The sequence below is a fragment of the Carassius auratus genome, unplaced genomic scaffold, assembly GCF_003368295.1.
Source record: "Carassius auratus strain Wakin unplaced genomic scaffold, ASM336829v1 scaf_tig00019339, whole genome shotgun sequence".
Taxonomy (NCBI): domain Eukaryota; kingdom Metazoa; phylum Chordata; class Actinopteri; order Cypriniformes; family Cyprinidae; genus Carassius; species Carassius auratus.
Window position 1 is genome coordinate 82,428 of NW_020524950.1, and position 27,573 is coordinate 110,000.

The 27,573-nt window shown below is 36.1% G+C and overlaps 1 protein-coding gene across 1 annotated transcript in view; it reads left to right on the forward strand.

Annotated features, from left to right (window-relative positions):
- Positions 1 to 27,573, forward strand: part of LOC113076232 (protocadherin Fat 4-like) — an 88,907-nt gene that overhangs the window by 26,679 nt on the left and 34,655 nt on the right. Inside the window, exons 2-6 of the mRNA XM_026248889.1 lie at positions 11,702 to 11,833; positions 15,976 to 16,237; positions 18,006 to 18,356; positions 20,465 to 21,387; positions 23,759 to 23,933. Coding sequence (XP_026104674.1) covers positions 11,702 to 11,833; positions 15,976 to 16,237; positions 18,006 to 18,356; positions 20,465 to 21,387; positions 23,759 to 23,933 — 1,843 coding nt within the window. The remainder of the gene's footprint in view (positions 1 to 11,701; positions 11,834 to 15,975; positions 16,238 to 18,005; positions 18,357 to 20,464; positions 21,388 to 23,758; positions 23,934 to 27,573) is intronic.

Here is a 27,573-nt window from a genome sequence, read left to right on the forward strand (position 1 = left end):
ACATATATATATATATATATATATATATATATATATATATATATATATATATATATATAATGTAAACAAAAACTTTTGTTTTGGATGTGCTTAATCGTGATTAACCGTTTTACAGCACGATTGTTTACGAGTACGAATATCAAAACATTCTTAAATCAAGATTTTCTTGAGATGCACCATGCCATATTAAATTAATTTTGCTTTCTGAGAAGTTTCTCCATTGGATTTTGTTATTTTTTTAAAGATTTTTATTTTGTCATTTTACATTTCATGTAAATGCATCTTGAATGGGGAATTTATTTTATTTATTTTTTATCGTAAACAAGTAAAAAATACTGTGTTAGAAATTTTTTTTTTTGCAGTGTAAAGAAAAAATGCAGAAACATCTAGAATATCCATGTGCTGCAGTATTTCTGTCCTGTTTTCCAGCACAATCATCCTTATATTTGTCCTGTCTGCTGTCTGTGAAGTCACCTGACCTCGGCAGCGCAGCTGATTGGCTGAAACCCTGCAGTGTATTTCTAGGTGACTGACTGTATTACATCATTCTGAAAGGATTCGTCTTCTCTGGGAAATGTCAAGAAGAGAGCAGCAGAAGACAGACAGATCTGGGGCCTTTCAGCATGCATTAGTGTTAGATTTGTGCAGGAACTATAAGCGCTGGTTGTGTGTCAGCAGAGTTTCGTGTGTTCACTTGGACTGAGAGCGTAAACACACGATGCATAGAGAAGATCTCATTCTGATGGAAACCATGAGGTCAGGATTTATACGACTCTATCTGTGATCAAACAAAAACACGCACGTTTAGCTCACGCTGTTGCTCTGTTATCAGCTCTGATCCTGCTCCATTACAAACAGATCAATGTTTTACTGTAATACAAGTGCGGTAAACTTGGATTCAGTGCGGCTGAAGTTTACTGTGTTAATCAGACCTCAGAATATATATGGACAAGCATTGTGGATTTAAAACACAGCACCAGGGAACTTTTAACACAGAACATTAGACAAAAAGTTTGAAATCAGCTGTAAGAAATTATGTTGTTCTTTAGTACTTAAGGAAAACAAAACCTTTTTATTTTACTTTATTTTTTTAGTTTAGTTTGGCTTGAAATGCACTGAATTCACTAAAATGTGAATATAGCAGTGATTAAATGCATGTATTATTGCATGTCATTAGTTACTAATGACTAATTGTGTGATGCTTCTTTATTTAAGGACTTTAGCAGAGTTTAGCAGAGTCAGATACAGTTCATCTAACAGTGAAAATACATCATGCCAAACCTCCATGACTTAGTCTTCTGTGAAACACAAAAGATGTTTTGAAGAACGCTGAGGTTTGAACAACAATGGACCCCACTGACTTTAATTGTACGCTGTGGACAAAAAGCGGTGAAATGTTTCTCAGAATATCCTCTGTGTCATCATGAGAGAGACCGTTTAAATTTTTTGCTGAACTGTCCCTTTAAGAAGCGTCTGATTGTCATGTGATTGCTGAATGTTTAAGTGGAAGTAAATGATTGTCATTTATCACCTTAAATATTAAAGAGAAGATGGAATACGTGTTTTTAAATGAAGGGTGAGGTTTTTATACTGCATAGATTCAAACAGCAATCATGTCTTAAACATTATTTTTGTACAAAAAAATTATTTAAAGGAATGAAAGGGAATAAAGAAAGTTACATTTACATTTATTAAGTAATGCATTTAAACTATTTGCAAATCGTGTTTTTTTATAAAAATGTGTCTAATATGTTGAAAATGGCTCTTTAAATGTTTCTTGTCTCGTTACATTAATTGATATATACTATTTTTGGATAATGACACCAACTTTTCAATATGTGCAGTTATTGCAGTGAATTAAATCAACATTAAACTGAACTGACTGAAGCTGCTTTGAAACGATCTGTGCTTTATAAAACACTGTAGAATTAAAGGACTGATGAAAAAGTAGTTTGCATCACTGGATTTTGCTGTCGGCCATTTAACATTTCTGTCACAAACAAGGCAGATATTATTAAATGTCTGGCTCACGTCTCCATCTTTGATGTGATTGGTCATCTCAGTTATTCTGACGCTGATGGGTGTAATCAGGAATATCAGACTCTGAGGGTCAGTTTGTCTGTATCTTATGGCTGCAGTAACACTGTGAGGTTTCCTGTAGTTTATTGTGATGAAGAGACTCTGAGAGAGACCGACGCTCCTCCGGTGGTCCCTGAGACCCCATTATACCAGCCATTAATAGAGACATCAGATTACAGCTCGGTGTCCTGAGAGAGAGCGGGGTTAATAACACACACACACACACACACACACACACTGTTTCCAGTCTCTCTGTGTCAGGATTTGTTGCGTATGAAGTTAAACTCAGGGTTTCATTCTTGGGCTGTAATCACAGGGTTTATTTGATGCGTTTCACTGAATTCATGAATCAACACAAACACAGAGAAACTCACGTCTGTGAAGACACTAAACATCAGAATCTGTTCCAGCGATCAGATCATTGAGACCAACCTTAAAGGAGCAGTCCGTCCCAAAAATAAACATTTGATCATCAGACAGATGAAAGTACTTTTGTTTTGTACAAACTTTCAGAAGTTCGGTGCTGGTGAGATTGTGTAATGTCTCTGAAAGAAGTCGCTTCTGCTCACCGAGGATGCATTAATTTGATCAAAAATACAGTAAAAACTGTGAAATATTATTCTAATGTAAATCATCTGTTTTCTGTGTGAATCTGTGTTAAAGTGTAATTTATTTCTGTGATGCTCCGCTGTATTTTCAGCATCATTCCTCCAGCCTTCAGTGTCACATGATCTTCAGAAATCAGAATAATATGATGATTTACTGCTCAAGACACATTTCTGATTATTATCAGTGTTGAACACATTTGCGCTGAATAATACTTTTGTGGAAAGTGGGATACATTTTATTTTTCATGATTCACAGATGAATAGAAAGTTCAAAACAACAGCTTTTATTTGAAACAGAAATCTTTTTTTTTCATTAGAAATGTCTTTTTTTTTTCATTAATTTCCTTTTAAAAAGACCCACACACTTTTAAAAGCGTGTGTGTGTGTGTGTGTGTGTGTGTGTGAAGAGGGACTGAATCACTGTGGTTCTTTTCTCTCTTTATCACATTGACTTTCAGTCTTTCTGAATGTTACGGATGAGCTCTTCTCTCTCTCTCTGATGGTCGGTGTGTGTGTGTGTGTGTTAGAGAATGGAGGACACACACACACACACACACACACACGTAGAGCTGTTAAATACTGTGCATTAATGAAGTCTCCTCTCTGAGAATGTCCCATCATTCCTCCCTCGTCCGACAGCAAATGAACAGGAATAAAGTGGAGAAAAGAAGGCCACTTCTTTGCATTTCTATAGGCCTGCCTCGCTTTCATCAGCGTCTCTCTCGCGCTTTAATCCAGAGGATTTATGGGTGAAGTAAAGACTGATAACGTGTGTGTGTGTGTGTGTGTGTGTGTGTGTGTCTTCTAAGTGTTTTCCATGCAGATGATGTTTTTGCACCTTGGGCTGGTTTCAGAAATCTCTATCTCAGGCTGTTTTCTCATCTCTTGCTCTCTCAGAGATGAAGTTGCTTTAACATCTCAGATCTTTCTCCTAGACAGAGAGAAATGGAGAATCTGCTGAACTCAGAGATGTACCACTGATCAGAATAAACCCAGAATCCTGACGAGTCTTTGTGTGATTTCCAAATGAGCAAAGAGGGTCACTAATGAACAAATCAACAGCTTTGAAGACTCGCGCTCTTCTATAAAAATAACACTTTGATGGTTTAAGTGTCTAAAAATGAACAAGTTAATTCATAAGTGCTAACATTGTAATTTTACAGTTGTAAAAAAAAAAAAAAAAACAATTGTTAAAATTTGAAAGAGTAATCTTCAACATTTTGGCAAAATTCTGCAACCCTATAAACAAGCACAGCAAACATTTTAAAATGTTTTTTTTTTTTCAGAAAAATTGCAACAAGATTTTTTTCCCCTATACTTTATTACCCTTACTGGATGATAGGTGGGGACTTATTCTCTCTCTCTCTCTCTGATATATAACGGGCTCGGGGAAGTTTCTTCATTCCTCTGAGTCTCTGTTCAAACCCTCGTCTGCCGTCTACACGAGCAGCTGTCTTCTGAGGGAGCGTCCCAAACCTGTCTGGATCACACTTCACTCACAGAATCTCTAAGACAGAATTAAGACATGATGAAGAGCCAGTCGTGAGCGTGTAGTGATTGTTCTGATCCAGTGTAGTGGAGCACTGGTCAGCGTCACACAAAACAGACTAATTAACGTTAGCGAGAGCCGCGGTTTGAGCAGAAGGAAAGCAGCGGGTAAATCATGCGTTTGAGACGCACAACAGCAGAGGAAGCTTCAGCATAAACAAGACAAGCCTACTCTTTTTCCTCCAACACTCTTTTCTTTCTTTTCCTAACCCAACAACAAGCACACACACTCACGGCGATGAGTTTTACTGCCATAGTTTTCTGTTGAAAAGTCTTGCTGTTTTTGACTGTGATCGCAATCACGCATGAAGAAAAAAAGGCCATTGTTGTGCTTGCGATAGATTGAGATGTAGTGAGTTTTTGCATATAACACACAAATATCTTTTAATGGAGTCCGTAAAATAAACGTAATTCAATGCAAAGATTATCTTTCTGACCCCACTGGCGGATATTTTTTCTATTTTGAACATAAACTCACTTAATGTTTTAAGGATATTGTGAAAATAAAGTGGTCTGACTTAGAGTTACTCAGACTGGAGTAGAAATCAGACACATGCAGAGAAATCTGTGTTTGGATTGAGCTGTAGGTTTAGTGAAAGCTGCAGTTAGCCGTGATTATTACCTGTGTGTGTGTGTGTGTGTGTGTGTGTGTGTGTGTGTGTGTGTGTGCGTGCGTGTGTGTGTGTGTGTGTGTGTGTTAATTCTCTCATGGTCATGGCAACAGGTCATTGAGAAACACACAAGCCCTCACAAACAAACACACAAACAAACAAATGGCCTCTTTGTTGGGAAACACAGACTAATGTGACAGGACGTGTGAGTTTAGAGCCTCTTTCCCACCGTCAGACGACTCAAACATTAATGGAGAATCTGAATCAGAACGCACGCTAATTTTTACAGTCATTGTGTTCAAATAACACTCTGCTCATTTGAAATTCAGAATAAAGACTTTAAAAAATAAATAATTAAAATGTATTCACGTAATTTATGTACAGATTTTTGCATTAAATCAGCAATAAAAATAAAAATCGCGATTAATCGCAATATTGTCTGCGATTAATCACAATTAATTGCATTGTTATGCATATGAATAAATGAACACAAGTGTAATAATATTTGGTTTGCAAACACTTTAAACAAATAAGGAGCAGTGTTCCTTTTACATTGTAGCAGTTAAACCATTTATTGTAGCGTAAATCTCAGCTTATAACATTAATGTAATTAAATTAAATATAAAACAAGCCATTTAACGCTTTTATAGCTCATTATAGAAGGCAATATACCTTGAGTCCAGAGCATCGATCGGACTCCCAAAAATGCAGATTTTCAAAAGCGCAGATTTTCCCATACGTGCTGCATGATTGCTTTAATATTTCTAAGCGGCAAAAGCGATAGATGTGTCAAGCAATATATTGTGAGAGGGACGTGTGTTACCGTGTCCCATATGACTCAAAATAATAAACCACAAAGTTAACTAAATGGTTTAATCCTCTTTGTTGAGTGAGTGCTTCTCCGGTGTCTTCACGTGCTTTCGGAAACTTTCTATTTCCAACTTATAAGGTCATGATTAAGAGCTCGTTGCATTCTTTTTGTTAAAATAACAGTGATGAGCTTAATGTTGAAGCTTAGCCTAAATAATTTGATCGGGAGCATCCTCCTGTGACCCACGATGTATTCAGAGCCAGTGAAGAACGGACTTTCATAAAAATAAAAACTGCGTTAACATGCGATTAAAATAGTTCTTGGCGTAAATCAGTTATTGCGTTAACGCAATACTTTTTTTTTATTATTTTAAATTTTATTATAAAAAATGAGATAGCATTGGAATCATCATGCTCTTGTATTGAATTTAATTGTGTTTTCAGCAAGATATTTTTCTTGATCAGAAACTAAACCAGCGTCACACAGGAGTCTGATGCACAGGAACTCAAAGAAAGACGTCAAATAACGAATGACAGCACTGCACTGAGGTCAGGTCACGACCCCGGGGTCACGAGCGCTTCCAGACCGTCACCTTAGACACGACAAATCACCGGCTTCTGACCTCCTGACCGACCCCACATCCAGAGAGAGAGAGAGAGAGAGAGAGAGAGAGATGCACAGAGAGAGAGAGAGAGAGAGAGATGCACAGAGAGAGAGAGAGAGAGAGAGATGCACAGAGAGAAAGAGAGAGAGAGAGAGAGATGCACAGACAGAGAGAGAGAGATGGAAAGGCGACTCTCTGAAAGAGATTCACACTGATTGTTCTTCCTCATTGACTTTCACTGAAGCAAACGTGAGAAAGATGGGAAGACACTCACGTCTATGGCTTACAAATGATCTTGTGAAGATGAAGACACAATGAGAACAAAACATCTCTTTCTGAACTCAGAGATCTGACCCGGTCACAGGAGGAATACACCACACACATCTCATTCGAAGTTATCAAAACATTAATAAGAAATCATTTTAATCAGAAAGATGTACCATATAGTCATTTTAAATGTCTGCCTGTCGTTTTTTACTAGCGCTGTGTGATTTGTGGAAAATATCTTAAGTGCGACTCAATTTCGATTAATTGCAAAGCCCTACGATTATTATTATTATTTTTTATTAAGTTTTAGTTAATAAGGACTCTGGTACATAAGATAGATCAATTGAGAGCCACGCCCCCATTTCTCAACATCCAATCCAAAACTGATGCACAGAAGCTAGTCCTGCCCTACCTTTTTCCTTCGGTGATAATTGATTGATCATTGATCTACTTAAGAATTGAGTGCAGCAGCACTAGACGACATGAAACATTGTCTGCAACACACTTGACTTCAGCAATGTGATGGATTTCTGAATGAAATGATATTTAATGAGACAAGAGGAAGGGAAGGACTGGACTTTATCCATGAGGAAACAATTAGATGGGAAACAATGACTGAACAGTTACTAGACCCTGACAAACAGCATGTCATCTGTGTGTGTGTGTGTGTGTGCGTGCGAGTGTGTGTGTGTGTGTGTGTGTGTGTGTGTGTGTGTGTGAGTGTGTGTGTGTATGAGTGTGTGTCCTGTTGACCAGCAGCTGAAGGTGGGACGCAGTGAGTGTGTGGAGGTAATCAGAAGAGGGAAGAATATAGTTATTAAATTATCAAGTGTTTTCTTTGCTAAACTGAAGGCCATGAAACACTCGTCTTAATGAAGATTAACGACTCCATTCTGACGAGAAACAGACGAGCCTCATTGTCTAAAGTTACTGAAAGAAGCATCGCTCTCTTTCGCTGCTTTCTGTTCCTCATCCTTCCCCTCTCTCTCTCTCTCTGTCTCTCTCTCTCCCTCTCTCTCTGTTTTCCGTGAATAGTCTCAGCGAGGGGGGAACTGTCTGTTTGGCAGAGCTTCATCGAGAGTCGCTCATGTTAAACACATCAACATTTCTCTCTGTTCATTTTCCACGTCTGAGACTGAACCCAGATCAGCTTCAGCACCGCTCATCGACACAGAACCAGAGACAGGGTGGATTTTCATGATTTGAGTCGAGTGTTAACCCTTCAAGTGCTTCAGATGCTCTGATGAACTGGTTTTACTGCTGTCATGTGACGTCTGACTGAGGGCAGTGCATGATGGGAGTTGATGTTCTCCATCAGGGACTGATTAGATGCGCAGAAGTGTGTTTGCTGTATCTTGTGTCTCTGAGACAGTTAAATGTTGAGGTAGATTTAGAGAACTACTGTGTGAATAAACACCAACCTCTGGGATGATTGTTTATTAACCCTATACAGCTACTGGACCATATCTGATGACATAAACGGTCAAACTCTGCTGTCTCTCTCTCAGTCTCTCGTCTTCTGTCTCTTATTGAGAGTTTAGAGTGATTTATCCAGTCAAAGCTCTTCTAGTGTAATTTCTTACAGCCTAAGGCAAACCTTTGCAATAGTCATGCTGTCTAATCAGCATCTTGATATGCCACACCTGTGAGGTGGATGGGTTATATCAGCGAAGTAGAAGTGCTCACGAACACAGCTTTAGACAGATTTGTGAACAATAATTGAGAGATATAGGCCTATTGTGGGGGGGGGGGCAAAAACAAAAGTGTTGCATTTATAATTTAGTTCAGTGTATAACACACAAATGCAAGCTTTTTTTGCCTAAAGGCTCAAACTTAAAAAAGATGATTACATATCGTCAGGGTTTACAGAGTTGAGACTCTTTCACTGATTTCTGTGTTCATCTGAATCTGTTTCAGCAGGTCATTATTGTAAATGTTCGTAACGCTTAACATGATTTGAGACGCACTGATATCAGACTTAACCACATGAAAACATGAAACTGTATCTCAGCTGTGTCTCAGAAACATACAGTACAGTAACATGAACCTTGTTTTTTGAAGCTTGTAAAGCACATTTGATTTAAAACTCATCGATCTTAACTTATCACAGTTTATCGTCAAACGTCTGAGCACTGGTTTGATTGACAGGAAGGTAGTTGGATGGAAATCCCATTGTTAGTCGGAGTATGGTGGAGCAGAAATGACCCTTTTTGATTCTCCGCTCTGAATTTGGACTCTTTGATTTTCTCACGTCTTGTATTTTGGCTCTTGTTCCGCAGCATTTAATTTAAACGTGTTCTGCTGTCGGTGAAGTCATTTCATTTGTGCGCAGCACCTCGCTGATGATGAGGTGTGAGAGCGTGTGCCTTTTATCACAGATTCGTGTTCTTTACATCAAACGTGTGACCCCTGACCTCATGCCTTGACATCATGTCCAATCAGAGCGCGAATTGCTCTGCTTCACTCATTAACACAGCGAACGCATGCACGCAGGTACAAATGATCTCAAAATGACTTGTGTTTGCACATGAGTCGTGAATTCGATCCGGTTGGTCTGATTCTTGTTTTTTACGCTTTTTAAAATTTGATTTTTTATTTTCTATAAAGAAAATTAAACACTCTGAAATCCACAAAATAACCTAATGTAATGCCAAATATTGCACACTAAATGTTACTGTGCAATTCTTTAACAATAAATAATAAATATTTATTGTTATAAACAAAAATGTCAAAACAAAACAGTTGATGAAAAGTTGATAGATAGCCAATAATCAAACATGAATTATGTGAATATATTTTAATATACATATTAACGCATAGATAAACGTATGCATGTATTACTTTACAGTAATATATATTTGAATGGTGTATAACTTATTATTATTATTTCTAAATAATTTATCAAATAAATAATTTTTATTTTTATTGGAAATTATTAGGCATTTTTCATGAAAGTGTTAAGTTCATGAAAAAAATAAGCTGATAAAAAAGCTATTAATTAAGATTGAATTAAATGTGTATAAATGTATATATATTAATATACATATTATATTATAATAATATTGTATAATTAGTTTATTATTATTTAGAAAATATAATAATAGTAATATAATAATAATAATAATAGGCGTAATAATCATTAAAAAGATCTGTTTTGATGGCTATGAGGAGCATTTAGTTTATTTTGCATTTAATCGTAAATCAAAAAAATAGTTTGTAGGGTGAATAGACAGACAGAAGGAGAATTATTGTCGAACTGAAGGATCAATTAAAACTGTTTTGGTCAAAACAAAGCTAGTTTGCTGAAGTGAGGTGAACTGAAACTCACCTTTCTATCTGTAACTTCAGCCGAATACTACACACACGAGAGACGGCTGTTTAATAATAGAGTCAAACAACCTGGAGCTGAGACGCCGAGCACTGAAACTCAATCTGTGTGTGTGTGTGTGATGTCTCTCACCTGTGTGAATTCTCATTAGACACACAGTTTTCCCCGCTCTTCGCTGTTTTTGCGCGGCCTGTGCTTTGATACGACTCTCTCAGGGGATTGTGGGTAATCTCAGATCAGTGGATTGAATTATTCCTCGTCCCTCGTGAAGATGCGCTGGGGTTATTTACACTTCAGAGCGAACGAGTGCAGCGTAAATATTCATGTCTGTTGACTTTAGCACGAGGAGGACGCTGCGCGGACACATATTTCTTCTTCTGTTGCGTTATTCTTGGCGTTGAACGACGCGGAACACGCTGCTGAGAAAACAATCAGCTTTCCACCTCTGTACGGAGGCCAGAGAACGTTCTGCTGACGTTATGAAAACGCTATTTCGGAACATTCAAAACATACAGCATTTAGTTATTTTTTTCACACGTTTTCAAAACATTGCAACACAAAATACCGAATGCCTCTTGCAAAATAAAGCACTGTGTTCAAAATATCACAAACACATCTCAAAAGCAAACTTTTGGAAACAGCTTTACCCTAATATTAATTCCTTTTAAGAAAAAAAACTAAATGTATAAAAACATTTCTAGGTTATGTGAACGTTAGAGCAAACATTAAGGGGAACGTTACTTTAGAATGTTCTTTAAAGCATCTTAGACAAACATCAAACTAATGTTTCAATAAAACGTTCCATGAACGATGTATAAGTAATGTTTTTGTAGCATTTTGAGAAGGTTATTAAAGATCAGATCACTTTGCATGAACGTTCTATTAATGTTACTGGAATAACGTTTGTTCATAGCGTTGAGAGAACATTGGCAGAGTGTTGTGGGAACGTTCCCGTCTTGAATTAGAAGAATAACATGAAGCAGTGAACAGCTCATGGCTCTGTGATGTTAAATGCAGCAGATATTAAAGTTCTTCAGGATGAGAGGAGCTGTGAGTTTTGGGATCTGGCTGCTCTGCTCGTCTGGTTTTATGTGTTTTAACTGCAGATGTATTGAGTTATTGAATATCATGAGTCGCTGTGGAATCTGACTGAATGAGTCGCGTTTGACAGTGTTGTTAAACAGCTCAGTTCTATATTAATGCTGCATTCATGTGTGGATGGAATTGTAAGTAAGAAATATGTTGTGATTGCAAGATGACAAGGAACATTTCAGAAGACAAAAATCAATCCATGTTGACTGATGAGAGTAAAAGGCATCACTATATTACAGTAATTTACTGCGCTGCTGAAATAATATTGCTGAAATATTTTGAAACACTAGTAAATTTCATGAATAATTGCAAGAAATGTCAGATGTTAGAATGTTAAATAAGCTGCATGTAAATGCATTTGACAGATGTTTTTATCCAAAGTGCATTAAATGCATAACTTGTCAGTTCATCAATTTGCTCAGAATCGAACCCAAGAGCCTGGCGTAGCACCCTGCAAGGAAAGCGCAAATGTGTTGTGTTGACTATTTGATCTTGAATGATAACAGAAAAAAAAAAATCTAAAAGTATTTTAATTTAGCTAACTTAAGTGCTACACAAAAAATGTAAACAAATTGAAAAAATTAAGGAAAAAAACATGAATAAAAAATACAATTGACAAATCTAAATCCACACTGGTAGATGTGAAGTCATGGTAGTTGAGGATCTGTTTTATGTCAGCACTGGGTCTCTGTGTGAAGATCAGGATTGTGAATGATGATTGTGAGGGTGTTAATGTCTCTGTGTCTGTCTCAGGTGGAGATCACCCTGCAGGACGTGAATGATAACCCACCGGTGTTCCCCTCCGACTCGCTGGACATCACCATCCAGGAGAACATCAGCGACGGCTTCAGGATCCTGCAGCTCACGGCCACAGACGCAGATGAGGTACAGACCACAGCTGTCACTCATGATGATTGATGTGATGATGATGGCGCTAGCTGCTGTGTGGCCCCGCCCCCAAACTCTGTGATGCTCATGTCTACTGATCTCGTCTATTATTATAACTATTAAACACTGCGACAGTAAACCAGTGAGCTCAAACTCACATATACAGACAACTAACAGAGTCACAGCCCTGAGCTATGATTGGCTGATCGCTATTGGACAGGTGGTGTTAGGGGCGGGGCTTCTCATTAGAGAGCAGATAATTAGCGCGATTGTTCAAGCTAAAACTATAACTAACTAATAAAAAAACTAACTAAAATTATTTTTTTGTTTTTTTACTTCAAATGAAATAAACATATACTTGAAAAAAAATATATAAAATAAACATATATACTAGTTGCCAAGGGGAGGAAATCATTTAGTTTAATTTGATGTACTAAAATAACTAAAACTTAAACAATTAAAATTGCTGTTCTTAAATATAGATGTTAACTGAAATAAAATATTATAAATTATAATTTTAATATTTTAAAATAAATCTATGTTTACTTCTATTTCTAATAAATGAAATTAAAAATATGTAAATAAAAAATAAAAACAGGCATTGTGATTTCAACATGAATAAATATAACAAAATTAATGAAGCTAGATTAAATCAAAATACTGATTAAAGTAATTAATATTATGGAATAACACTTGTAATTAGAATAATTAGTCATGCACATGACTGCAAACAAGTAAATTAATGTTAAACGAGCCGTGTGTTTATGATTATGATAACATATGATAACAAATACCAGTTTGCAGCATCAAACACAGTCCAAGAAACGTAGTCCAGAATAATGTGGACGACACAATAATCAAAGAGCCTGAATATAAAAAAGGCTTCTTTTAAATATTAATTGCGATTGATTTAATCATTAAAATGTCAGTTTACAATTTAAATTAATCATTAAATGTTTTAAATAAGTTTAAGATTGCTTCGATATAACTATATAAATATAAAATGAGTATAAATCAGTCCAGGAGGAGCAGCTGTGATCGGATCTGTGATGTTTTTCCCCTCCCCTATTTTTCCTCAGTGTTTTTAACTGAACAGCTCAAACTGAATGTGATGTTGGAACGCTGGGCAGGAATTCTATTTTAGTACACCACGTTTAGATAAATGAAAATGAGGACTGCTTTCCTTGGCAGTGAGATGATCTAGTTGTTTGTGTTGTTTGTTTGAGTGAGCATGTGTCTGATGAGGATGTGTTGTGCTGGTTGAGGTTGAGGATAGTGCGGTCAGTCGGTCAGAGGAAGCAGGTCTTCTCTCTCTCTCTGTCTCTCTCTCTCTCTCTCTCTCTCTCTCTGAGTGAGTTTCCGTATGTCGTTCGGTCGCTGTAGGTCCAGTTCTGAGCGCTCAGCGTCCGCGGCCGGAAGAGTGGGCGGCTCCAGGTGGCTGATGGGAAATCCAGAGATCTGCTCTGATCTATTGCAGCAGGAGCTCAGGAATCACATTCAACATTTTCTCAGAGAAAAACACAGGATTCAGAGGATCTGAACATTGAACATTAAATGTGTGTATGTGCATATATTGGTTAAAGAGTTAATACATAAATAAAGGATAGTTTTAAGGAAATATATTTAGGATATTTATGTGTTTATTATAGTTAAATGCAAGTAGATTTCTATAGTTAACTACACAAGTAAAACCAAAACAATAAAAAAAAATTTCAAAAACATTACTTAAACTGAAATATAATTAAATATGTATTTTTTAAAAGTAGACTTACTGTATTTCTGCTAGTTGCAATGAAAAAAAATAATCTTATTTTCATGTGTTTCATGTAGTAATGTAAACATAATGATAAAGAAAAAAAAATGTATATAAAAAAATACTTTTGTAATGAAGATCAAAATAAAATCAAATATATAATAATAAAAACACATTTTAATTATTATTAAAATAATATATGTAGGATAAAAATGTAAGCCTAATGACTATTTTTATTTTAGAATTATTTATATACCATTATAGTTATTTATTAATATTTTGAATAAGCTGTTTTTATATTTTCAGTTTCCCAATTTGTTTTGTATTATTTTAGTGAATTTGTTGTCTGTTTTTAAATCAAATTATAAATTTTTAGATTTATATATATATATATATATATATATATATATATATATATATATATATATATATATATATATATATATATAAATCAATTAGTTCCCAAGGACAAGTTTCTCATTTTAATTCATTTATTTAATCTAGTCATATTTTATTGTAGCTTTATTTTACAAATTTTTTTTTTTTTTTCAGCTTAGTGTAAAATGAAAGTAAAATGTCTAATGTCTTACAGTAAAATGCTCGGAGCCCAGAGCTGTACTCTATTGATTGAGCACAGTATATTCACTTGAGTCTGAGTCTGAGAGGCGATGCTGCGGTGACTCTGTAACCGGATCCTGATCTGCTGCTCTTTGATCTGCTGTCGTCTCTGAACTCGTATTGTCCTGCGCTCAGTCCTGGACGTCCCGATCTGTCGCTGGCGTTATTCTCTGCTCGTCAGGATCAGATGTGTAGCGTCTGAGAGCCGCGGGGATCAGGGGATCCATTAGCTGGATTTATAGAGGAAGCGTATATCCCTTCAGTGCTGTCTCTCTCTCTCTGTCTGTCTCTCTCTCTCTCTCTCTCTGTGTCTCTCTCTCTCTCTCTGTGTCTCTCTCTCGCTCGTGTGCTGTATATGTGGGGTTGTGTTTTCTGCAGACTGCAGATCTGACTTCAGGAAACGCAACACCAGCCTAGAAATGAAATCCTTTCACTCTCACTAATTGGTCCTGCTGTAAACTGAAGTTCATGTGTGACGTTACACACAGACATGTTTGTTTCAGTATTTTGCACACCACCTATTTTAGAATAATTTATATAATATTATAGTTGTTAGTAATATTCTGAATTAGCTTTATTTTATATTTTCACTTTTCATTTTAGTTTCTATCATTTATTTCCAGTTAGTGATTTCAATGCTTCAACATTTCTCAAGATGTTCCATTTAATATTTATATTTTAAGCATATGTGTGAAGGTTTGATGTTATGCACGGACATATTTATTATTCAGATAATTTATTCTCATATTATTTATATAATATTATAGTTTTTAGTAATATTTTGAATTTGTTATTTTTATATTTTCAGGTTTTTTTATTTTATTTAAGCAAATGTGTGGAAACTTTGACATTATGCACAGACACGTTTATTTTATAGACCGTTTATTTTGAATTAGCTTTTATCTTTATATTTCCAGTTCTCATTTTAGTTTTTTGTAATAAAAAGTGTTGTTCAAAAGTTTTTATAATTAAATATTAGTATTCAGTATTGCTAATTAGTTATATATAAAATATTTTTTCATTTATTTTATTTCTTTTTTTATTTTAGTTTAGTTTTATTTACATTTTAATAAAAAAAAATTGTGTTTTTCACATTTTTATCAGTTTTATTTCTTAGTTTTTATTATTTCAAGTACCGTATTTTCCGGACTATAAGTCACACTTTTTTCATAGTTGGGCTGGTCCTGCGACTTATAGTCAGGTGCGACTTATTTATCAAAATTAATTTGACATGAACCGAGAGAAATGAACTAAGAGACATAAACCGAGAGAAAACATTAACGTCTCCTGTAGTTCTCCTGTAGTCTACACTGAACACATAGAGCGCCCTCTCGCGGCTGTAGATGTTAATGTTTCTCTTGGTTCTTGGTTCTAAATATGCGACTTATAGTCCAGTGCGACTTATTTATGTTTTTTTTTCTCATCATGACGTATTTTTGGACTGATGCGACTTATAGTCTGAAAAATACTGTAATTGTAATGCTCCAATGTAAACTTAATTTAGTAAGTTGCCAATACAACATTTCTCATTATCAAGTGTTTCATGCAATATTCATATTTTATTTCAGCTTTATTTAAATTAAATGTGTGAATATGAGATATTACACACAGAGATCATTTTTACTTATTTTCTTAATAATTTTGTCTTGATTTTCAGTATAAATATCTAAACATTCTGAAACTTGCTTTCTGAAAAATCGATCAAAATAAATAGAGTTTTTGTCTCCTGTTTGAATGAAGTTTGTGACTGAAGCGGTGTTTTGTGCAGGGAGCGAACGCTCTGGTGACGTACTCCATCATCAGCGGCGCAGACGACAGCTTCTCCATCGACCCCGAGTCTGGCGAGCTGACGGCTATCCGGCGTCTGGACCGCGAGCGCAGATCCAAGTACTCACTGCTGGTGCGAGCCGACGACGGCCAGCAGTCCTCCGACGTCCGGCTCAACATCACCGTCAGCGACGTCAACGATCACACGCCACACTTCTCACGCAACGTCTACTCCTTCGACATCCCCGAGGACACCAGTCCAGGTATGAGACATGATGATGAGGATCAGTCTCACAGAGTTCTTTTAATCGCAATTAATCGCAATTAAAGTTGCAGTAAGGAACTTTGGTAAAAATATATTTTTTATATATTTGTTAAACCTGTCATTATGTCCTGACAGTAGAATATGAGACAGATAATCTGTGTATAAATCAAGCTCCTCTGGCTCCTCCCAGTGTCCTATTGCCATTTGCAGAAATACATTGCTCCCGGTAAGAAACAACCAATCAGAGCTGCGGTCCGTAACTTTGTTTGTGTTCAAAATGTAGAAAAAATGAACATAATAAGCGAGTACACCATGAATCCATTTTCCAAACCGTGTTTTTAGCTTGTCCTGAATCACTAGGGTGCACCTATAATAAGTGTTTATATTCGGACTATTTTAGATTGCTTCGGGATACTGCGGCGGAGTAACCCAGTACCTTTGTGATTCTTCATAGACATAATCAGAGAGAAGTAGTTCCGGCTACGATGTTCTTCCGCAACACGCAAGCAGTTCTGTTTATTAACCGCTAGAGCGTCAAAAGTTCCCTACCGCAGCTTTAATCGAGTCATAAAAAGTTTGTTGACATACTATATGTTTGTGTACTGCGCATATTTTAGGGATGGGCGATATCTTATAGTTTGTGATATATTGGTAAAAACTCTCCCCACGATAATAACGATAAAGTGTAGTTGTTGACATATTTCTGTGTGCGACATCATGGAAGGCGGACGTGAAATTGAGGAAGAGTTTATCGCTAAACGAGGAGCTCCTTCTGTTTTCATCAGGGCTGTACAGTGCCACAAAAATCAGTCTGAGCCTTGAATAAATGTACAGTACAGTACAGTTTTGCATGTGTTTGAGTGTTTTCAAACCTGTTGTCCAACAACGATATCATTTATTAACATGCTTTTTCTCTAAATTAACTTCATAACATCAGTCGGATGTCTGAAATAAGTTTTTGTGATCAGACGTGGTTGTTTCATATCACGTAATGAGGCACAAAGCTTCTGGAAGTAAAAACTCATGGTGAAATTGATTTTTAACAGTAACTGATAAACCATGAAATATTCATATTATTATTATTATTTATGTTTTGTATAAAAAAGATTTTTTGTTTGTTAAATATTGCTATTAAATAGGACTATTTAGTTATATTAATTTATATTAATTAATTTTTTATTTCAGTTATTGTTTTAGTCAATATATTATTTTAAATATCATAATATTAATAATATAGTTAATATAGTTAATGCTTCATGCGTCATTAAATGTGTTAATTTGTAACATTTTACATTTTCATTTTACCAAACAAATTTTTGGTTATGTGCTTTTGATATTTTTATTAGTTTTATTAAAAAAATTAAAGTTAAATATTATTAATATTATTTATTTCATTTCAGTTTTAGTCATATTTTTTTTAATTAAATATTATGTACTTATATTACAAAAATTATTATTTCAGTTCTAGTTAATTTTTAGGTTTCATGTCAAAGGCCATGAGCTCCAAGGTTATTAATTAATGGTATTTTCTTTTGATAAAGCCATCAGACTGCATTATTTCAATTTCAACTTATATATATATATAATCAAGCTGAACGGCAGAATTCGCAAGTGAAAAACTACATTATTCATGATGCGTCAGAGAAACTTTCAATAATCACAGAATCAACACAAGCACATTCACTAAAACTCCAGTTGCTTGTTTGTGATTGGTCAGTGAACATCGTTGTATAATTACTAAGATTCTGTTGTGGTTTTCCATCGAGGTTCGATCGTGGCGGCGATTCTGGCCAGTGACTCTGACTCGGGATCAAACGGAGAGATCACGTACTCTATAGAGGAGGATGATGAGGACGCCACCTTCCTCCTGAACCCCGTCACCGGCGTCTTCAACATCAGCCGAGCGCTGGACTACGAGTCTCAGCAGTACTTCATCCTGACGGTCCAGGCCCGGGACGGAGGCGGTCTGTCCAGCTCTGTAAGGGTCTACTTCAATCTTCTGGACGTCAATGATAACCCTCCGCGCTTCAGCAGCTCCGTCTACAGCAGCTCGGTCCTGGAGAGCGTGAGTCCTGGAGCGAGCGTCCTGAGCCTGAGCGCCGCTGACGCCGACGACGGTGAGACGCTACAATACAAGCCTAAAATATTCACTTGAGATTTTAAGTTTGGTTTTCCATCATTTAATCAACAATTTCATGGGTAAAATGGTTTTGTTATTATCATTTTAAATTATTTTATTTTTTAAATATTATTTATACATTATTATGTAAATTTTTTGTGGCATTTATTTTATTTGGATTTTTTATTTTATTTACATTTTCCATTTTTCTTTCCTGTGTTTTAATTAATTATTAGTTTTTAAATCAACTTGCAAACCCCAGTTTCATTCATGGTTACAGGTTATATTTTTTTTTATTTTATATATATTTTTATTTTACTTTTTTATTATTTAATTATTATTTTTTCATCAACTTGCAAACACCAGTTTGGGAAACCCTGCTCTAATGAACATAAAAATGCATATTACACATAAATACTTGGTACGATTTTGAATTTTCTTTGAGTTACTTTAATTCAGATTCAGGCTGAAGAGTTAAGTTAGGTTGTTAACTGGTTTTGCTTTTTCTTAATTAGATGAAAAATGCTCATCTGCACTGAATGAAATGAAAACAAATATCTGCATTTGCAATTTTCAACATTTTGCCATCTTGGCTTATTTTAACATTATTTACCCTTTTTTCTACAACAGTAAATTAATTTAAAATCACATTTTAGTGTAAGAATGTTCAAAACATCATTAACTCTACTGAATGACATTGTTTTTAACAACATTTATGTGGTTTTCTTCAACAAAAAAAGTTAAAGTCAGCACATTTCAACACAGTATTTAGACTCAGGCTAGTCTGGTCTAGTTCAGACTGCGGCTAGTTTAGTACAGGCAGGGTTTGGGTGGATCATGTCTGGGTCATATCAAAATGAATAAAAGGAAAGAAGAGCAGATATGTGGCACAAAGGAGCTGCAGGCTGGATTCTGAGCCGCACATGTTTCTGTTGAGAATCCCGTCTCTGACTCTAATGTGGTTATGCTGACCTACATTTGTGCCTGTGGCTTTCCTCCCGCTTTTCTGCAAGCGTGTTCATGAGCACACAGTGTCCTCAACACGTTTCTGACCATATGAGAGCCTCCTGACCCCTGACCTCTGACCCCTGTGTGTTTAGTAAACGAGGCCAGTGTGGTTCCACATGAGCGGCCAGCATTACAGACGCTCAATTAGAGCTCATTTACTGTGAACGGAGCAGATCTGTATCACACACTCGCTGTACTGTAACACGTCTGCACAAACACAAACACACATTATACTGCAGAGATCCCTCTTCACATCCGCGCTGTTCAACAGTCAGAGTCAGGATTTCTGTTTAGTAACAGACTAACCACACAATGCTCAAACATACTGTTTCCCAAACCTTTTGTCAGATGTGAACTTTGACTTGAATATTTAATTTCAGTTTATTTTAGACTAGTTTAAGTCAGGGTTATATATATATAATTAGTATTATTATTTGTGTGTGTGTGTGTATATATGTTTGTGTATGTGTGTGATAAATTAAAATTAAATGTAAATATTTTTTTTAGCTTGGTGCTAATGCAGAATTTCTCATTTAAGTTTAGATTAACTTGATGCACTAAAATAAAAATGTATAACAATTTTTTTTTAAAAAGGACAAAAAAAAACATAGTACAAAATAGCTACAACTTTAACTTGAAGTAAAATAAAAGACAGACCATATAAAAATACAAATGGATTCATAATATTAATAAAAACTAAACCAGTATTTTATATGAGTAAATACTAAAATAATAAATAAATAAAAATTGAATCTAATATTTTTATTTAATTTAATTTTAGTTGTTTAGTGATTGTCACATAACATAAAAGTTAAATACAACATTATCTTGTGTGTGTGTATGTATATATATATATATATATATATTTATTTTTATTTTTTTTTACATTGTTTTTATTTAATAATTCATAAAACAAATCCATTCTGGGATTCGCTGCTCATAAAAATACATGTACACACAAATATTGTTCTTTTTAAGATACAAAGTTATTAGCAACAGTCATTTTCTGTATTTTGCTGTTTTTCAATGTTTTTAAACATTGTTTATGTTTAGGTGTGACTCCTGATTAAATATAATAGCATTAGTGTTGTTTTCCAGGGCCGAATGCGGAGCTGCATTACACCATCGCTTCAGGAGACCCTCAGTCACAGTTCACCATCACAAACACCGGCGTCTTACAGACCAGGAAAGCTCTGGACCGAGAGACGCAGTCGTTTTATAACCTCGTCATCACCGTGAACGACCTGGCTCCGTCTCCCATGAGCCGCTTCACCAGCACCGCACAGGTGTCCATCATCCTCCTGGACGTCAACGACTGCTCTCCCACATTCACATCGCAAACGACGGCGTATATTCAAGAGAACACGCCGGTGGATACGCTGGTGTTCAAAGCGCAAGCGAGCGACGCCGACAGTGGCCCCAACAGCTACGTGGAGTACTCCCTCAAAGGGCCGTTTGGGAATAAATTCAGCATCGGGAACATCGACGGCGGCGTGACTCTGGTGGGCGAACTGGACCGCGAGGAGATGGCCAATTACTCGCTGACAGTCGTGGCCACGGATAAAGGCGAGCCGCCGCTTTCCTCCAGCATGGAGGTCACGATGATCGTGCTGGACGTGAACGACAACACGCCTAGCTTCTCGCAGAACATCTACGACATCGAGATCGAGGAGAACACGCTCAGTGGCACCGACGTCCTGCAGGTGTTCGCCAGCGACGCCGACGAGGGAACCAACGGCCAGGTGCGCTTCTCCATCGCCGGAGGGAACCTGAACTCAGACTTCCGGATCGACTCGGTGACGGGAGTGATTTCTGTGGCGAGGCTGCTGGATCGTGAGACGCGCTCTGCGTATTCTCTGCTGGTGCAGGCGGCGGATCGGGGCAGCAGTCCTCGAGTGGATCGCGCCACTGTTAACATCGTGCTTTTGGACGTTAACGACTGCACACCTGTGTTTAAGCTCTCGCCATACAGCGTCAGCGTACAAGAGAACTTAGGAAACCTGCCCAAGAACATCCTACAGGCAAGTGCATGGCAATTATGCTATTGAAATTATCGCAAATAGATTTACAATCATGCATTTAATAGATGGTTATTTCCAAAGTGATTTATGAAAGAGGAACTAGTTGAAAATTGACAAACAGCCTCTGAGGTCACATTTGGTGTAGGTTTGGTAAATTATTAATGGAAAAATTTAAGCATTTCCAAAATTATAGTAAATATGTTTTTAATCATGCATTTAGCAGATGCTTATTTCCAAAGTGATTTATGAAGGAGAAATTGACAGTTTTCAAAATGACTATTTTGTGTAATCAATATTGGGAGAAATACTTTGAATTTGGAATTTGTGATTCTAAATATATTTAAAATCTGTTGGATATTGTAAATCCAGTATCTAAATATCTTCAGTACATTTTGGCTCTATTAAGATTTAATAGGCAAGAATGAACCCAGTGTCCGATGTGACAAACTTGTAATTACGACTTTGGCGGGAAATTGCTGATAGCATTAGTTCATCTCATTAGATTGGGCGGCTTTGGTTCTACATCATTTAGAATTTTTGCTGTAACGTGCAGAAATGCGAGAGCAGATTCCCAGCACAAACCACGCTCTGTAGCTGGAATGGCTTGTGTGTTTGATGGAGAGGCTGGAATGATAAATGCTGGCTTCCCAGCACAGGGTGACCGAGTGTAAACGCTGAAGGTAATATGCCACGGCCAAATGACATAGTGAGGGTGGTCTCCAGTGTCCGAGTCAAAACAAACCTCACCTGAGAGTGAAATGAGCTGGAGTCACGGCTCCTCAGGTGTGCCAGCGCCAGAGTCTCACGCAAACCAACACTGAACCCAAACCAGGCATTTTACAGACCTACAACACAGAATGAGAATAACTACACAGAATAACACATTCAGCTCATAAAGACATCATTGTTTTCACCATCATTTAAAGATTACAGATACGTATCTTACAATGTTCTAGTACATTTTTTTGCACCCATATATTTGTTTTAAATATTATAAGTTTTCTTGTTGCGATTATAACGTCATTTAAAAATTACAAAAACGTTTCTTAGAATGTTCAAAGTACAAATAACGTTTCAAGATTGTTTATCTCAGAACGTTTTTTTCTCAACATTCTGAGAATCAAATATTCATAAACGTATTAGTAATTTCCATAAACATTACTTTAAGAAGGACTTGTATAACTTAAAAAAATAGCGAAAGTTGTGAGAACGTTACTTGATGGCTTGTTATATAAAAGCTGATTAGAAACACTGACGATCTCTGGTGGGTGCAAATGTATCACCTTTTGGTGAAATTTTCCTTTTTAAATCCAAAATAGGTCATTTGTGTGATTTGTGTAGATCTGACTTCTACACTCACAAATCCTCAACAAACAAACAAAGCAAAGACACAATGTAAATAAGAGATTCATTATGCAGTGTGTGGTTACAGTCATTGATTGAGACAGGAGTTTGCTAAAATTTTGTTTTAAAGTTTTTTTGCTGTGCTTTTAAAAGGATTGACGTACACATATATTGCAGTGTTTCAGGAGTGACAAACGCGTATGTTTATACGATATTAGGGTATGTGAATATACTGTAAGCTAATGAGTGATCATGTTTTATCATCATCTACTTGTTTCTTGGGGTAACATCACGCCATATTCATTGTAAAAGTGTTTGTTTTCCATCAGGTGTCTAAACTGAAGCATGGCTTGTTTTCCATGAGAAATGAGAAATGTCTTCTTAGATGCAGCTCTTACTGCACAACTCTAGAGTTAAAAACATAATGAAGTGTTTAAAATATTACATCGTAGTCATCTTTTTCAGGGTGATTAATATTGTTATTGTAGTAGCGTTAATAAATTATGATTGTTATTTTTTGTTTGTTGATTTTAACATTTTATTTTAGTACATCAAGTTAAGTTTAATGAAAATGAGAAATGGAAACTTCTTTGGAAACTATCCTAAATTGAAGTTTTTTTTTTTTTCAGAGCAGTTCACAGTTAATGAATATCACGCATTTATGCCAAATGATTGCTTATGTTATACTGTTGATGAATTATGACTGTGTTTACTTGATGGTGTTGGTAGATGGTTTCAAGATGCATATTTAAGCTCCATCGTGTTTAGAAATCAGCAGCTGGAAGTAGCAAACCAACGACATTTCAAAATAAGAGTCCTGGTGTATTTCAACCTTCCTTATAATGAATAGTCCTGAATTACACATAAAATAGTTTACTTCTTTTTTTTCTGGATATTAATGGTGTTTTGGATACACAATGAACTGTATCTGACCTTTAATTCACCGTGTGGGCTTTGAATGTGAGATGGCATTTTGTTCATTAGGGACTGGTGTTGAATCCTAAAGCAGGTTTGTGTTGTGTGGCAGGTGGTGGCTCGTGATGATGATCTGGGCAGTAACGGTCAGATCAGTTATTCCCTGAGCAGCGGGAACGACGCCGGAGCATTCAGCCTTACGTCCAGCGGTCAGCTGAACCTGATCCGAACGCTGGACAGAGAAACCCAGGACAAATACACGCTCATCATCACAGCGCACGACGCAGGTAAGAGCGGCTCGACTCCTGACCCAAACCACTGCAAGCTCTCTTTTTAAATGACAATAATGAGCCGAAACCCCAAAGTCAATCCTGTTAATCCAGCATTAGAGTCCACACGTTTACCTGCCGTAGTTTATCCATGTTTTATGCATGAACAAACACTGTTTCATCCGAAGATGCAAGTTTTCCTTCTGAATTCAAATGTATTTTTGTGACACCATCGATTGTTTTGGATCATGAACTCACTTCATTTTGATACGTAGAACAAGACTGGGAAGAATCTCACGACTTACACTATTTAAAAGTTGCTTTATTAATATTTGACATACATTCTCATAACATTACCAGATCAGCGTTCTCAAAATGTCTTCATGACGTTATTTGTAACAAGAAACCTGGACATTTGAACGCTCTTAGTAGATTAAAAACAAACCTATAAATCGCCACGTTTTAGGGAAAAGTAAATTTAGAAGAACATTGGAAGAACTTTTTCTGTAACCGCGACAAGGACATTTGAACGTTTTAGACACATTTCAAAGCAATGTTATTCTAACCTAATTTTGCTCCAGGGGTCACAGGATTTTTCTTCTCCAGGAAATGGATCTTAATTTGAGAATGTTTAGATATTTGTACTGGAAAACAGGACAGAAATACTGACGATAACATCATTTTTTACGCTGTTGTTGCCAGAATTGGGGGTTTATTTCAATCTTGATTTTGGGATGAATTTGGATTGTTAGTATTTTTACAAGAGTTAAAACCGTTCTGAAAGAAGTGTTTGCTTTCACAAGAGATGCATAATCCTCTTGGATGGTGAGTGCATGTTTTGTGGTTTTCTGTGTGGAGCCATGCTTCCAGAACTTGTGTGTAAGCTAAAGAAAAAAGTGAGAAAAAACATGCCGGGGTTTTAGTTGGGTCTTGATTTTGGGATGAAATGTGACTCAGAGAAGTTCTTGACAGGTTTCACCCTTATATTGTTAAGTAAGTTTGTAGTAAATATTTCCGCTGTTGAACTTGAGTTGATCTGGAGCTGATGTTAATCTGTTGTTTGGGAGGTCCTGATGTGTGTGTGTGTGTGTGTGTGTGTGTGTGTGCTCCTCTGAGGTCACATGACCTGCTGTAAAGACGGGGATTTGCTCTGGACATCAGCAAGAAGTTTTGAGGATAAATACTGTCCTGTATCTGCCAAGAGCAGGAAACGGCTCTGGAGCCGAGAGCCAGTCAAACTATGACTGATGTTCTGGCCCGGACACAATCTGCAGACCTTTTCCACATTTTCTACACCGGTTTTACTAGTAAATCTGAAGAAGTCGGGTTTCAGTGTGATCAGATTTGTTTATTGTGACTTGCAGTTCTGCTTTATGGCAAAACTGGTTATGAAAATGAACAATTTTCTACTTTCTTTGCTTGAAATTATGGTTTGGAATGGTTTTAGCTGATCTGAAATGCCCTCAAAACCCCTGAAATATATATATTTTTTTGTATGATCATAGTTTTGATGATAGTTACATGAACAGACAAAAGTTTTTGAACAGTAAGAATATTCATGTTTTTATAAAGAAGTCTCTTCTGCTCACAAAAATACAGTTAAAATAGTAAAATATTATTCTAATGTAATCATCTGTTTTCTGTGTGAATCTGTGTTAAAGTGTAATTTATTTCTGTGATGCTCCGCTGTATTTTCAGCATCATTCCTCCAGTCTCCAGTGTCACATGATCTTCAGAAATCATGAATAATATGATGATTTACTTCTCAAGAAACATTCTGATTATTATTTTGAAAACATTAATATTTTAACTTTTTTATTATTTAAAGAAGAAACCACTCTGATGTATAGTTGAGGCTTAATACTGTTGAAAAGCACTTTTCACTTGTTTGTCTTCATATAAAATACTGCATGCAATTGATTCAAACAATGGTAAAAATTAATGTAATTGTGATAATCGCAATTATAATTTCATGGGAATAATGGACAATTATGATTTTTGTCATAATCGTGTAGCCCTATTGATGATGATAATAATAATAATCATCAGAAATGTTTCTTGAGCATCAAATCAGTATATTATTATGATTTCTGAAGATCATGTGACACTGAAAGAATTTTGCTTTGATCACAGAAATAAATTAGATATTATATTCAAATAGAAAACAATTATATCAAATAGTGAAATATTAAAACTTGAATTTCTAATTAAATAAATGCAGTCTTGATGAGCATCTTTCAGAAACATGATTACAGTGATAAAACATCACTGATCGTTATGGATTAATATCCTCGTTATTGTAAAGCGAGAACAGCTGAACTATGGTTTTCTTCTCTAAAACCAGCCTGAGCAGATCATGAAACCAGTTTAGTCCAGATCACACACATATACGTTTATCACAAGTAAAGCCTGAGTAATGCTCAAGTGTTTACTGGTGTTTGTCTCTGTTTGCGCTGAACTCTGCCAGAAAGCTCCGAAGTCTCCTCCTACACTCGTGAAGCAGAAACACACTCCCTAAACACCGCAAGCAGAAACCAACTTCCCTGTCCCATTCCTGGCTCTCCAGTAGATTTGGGAGTCGTTCAGCAGACAGCTTCAGATCTCATCAACCTTCAGGCTTTGTTCCCCATCTGAACCTTAATAATCAGCTTGCATTCTGCTTATTAAAGCTGATTCTGCAGAGATGTGTTACAGACACAGGGGGAATAAAAACAACAACAACAAAAAAGTTCTAACTAAACACACCCGGGATTGCCAGAAAAAAAAAAAAGTCTGAAAAATCACAATTGCTAGAATAAGTTGCAATTATTTATATATAAATATATACATTTCTGTGATGGAAACAAAAAAAAAGTTACAATTACAAGATGTAAATTTAAAATTGAAAAAAAAATATTTAAAGATATAAACTCAGGATTTAGATTTTTTTCACAGTTTATATCTTGTAATTCTTACTTTCTGTTCTCGCAAAACTGTGAGAAACTAAAGAGAACAAAGTTTGAGAGAAATTTCCTTTTTTAATTTGTTCTTTTAATTTTTCCCTGACTTACAATTTTCTTTAAGTTTTTTTTTTTTTTTTTTGCTAAAAATTTTGTAACTGTTTGTCATTAAACTCAAGGCAAGGTTTGACTTAGATATATGATTTTAAAGCGTAACATTCCCATATTATATTGCACTGACATTAGCTTAAAGAAATGTTTACTCAATTTACATTTTCATTCATTTGCAAACTCTAGTTTGGTGAACCCTGTTGTGGTTTATTCTTTGCAAACTCTCCGAATCTTGTTTCTGTGCATGTACAGTATCATGTGAAAGTTTCTGTTTCTAGCTTCACATGTACATGACAGGAAGTGGAATATTAAGAATAATAAGTGATCAGCTCAGAAAGGCCTGATGTTAGACGCTCCACTCTTCTATAGTCTCGACCTTTGACCTCGCGCTTTTCTTTGTCCCTAGAAATCTCCACGATATCTTTCCATATGATCTGTGTCTCTGAAGGAAAGCTTGGCAGCGCTGGGAGAGATCTTGGCAGGCCGGCGTCATTATTTAGAAATGTGTGTTTTTCTGTGGAGTGTGGAGGAGAGGCCAGCAGTAAAAGGTGCTTTACAAGAGAGAGAGTCGAGGGTTTATTCTGATGTTGGCAGCGTTTCTGAGGATA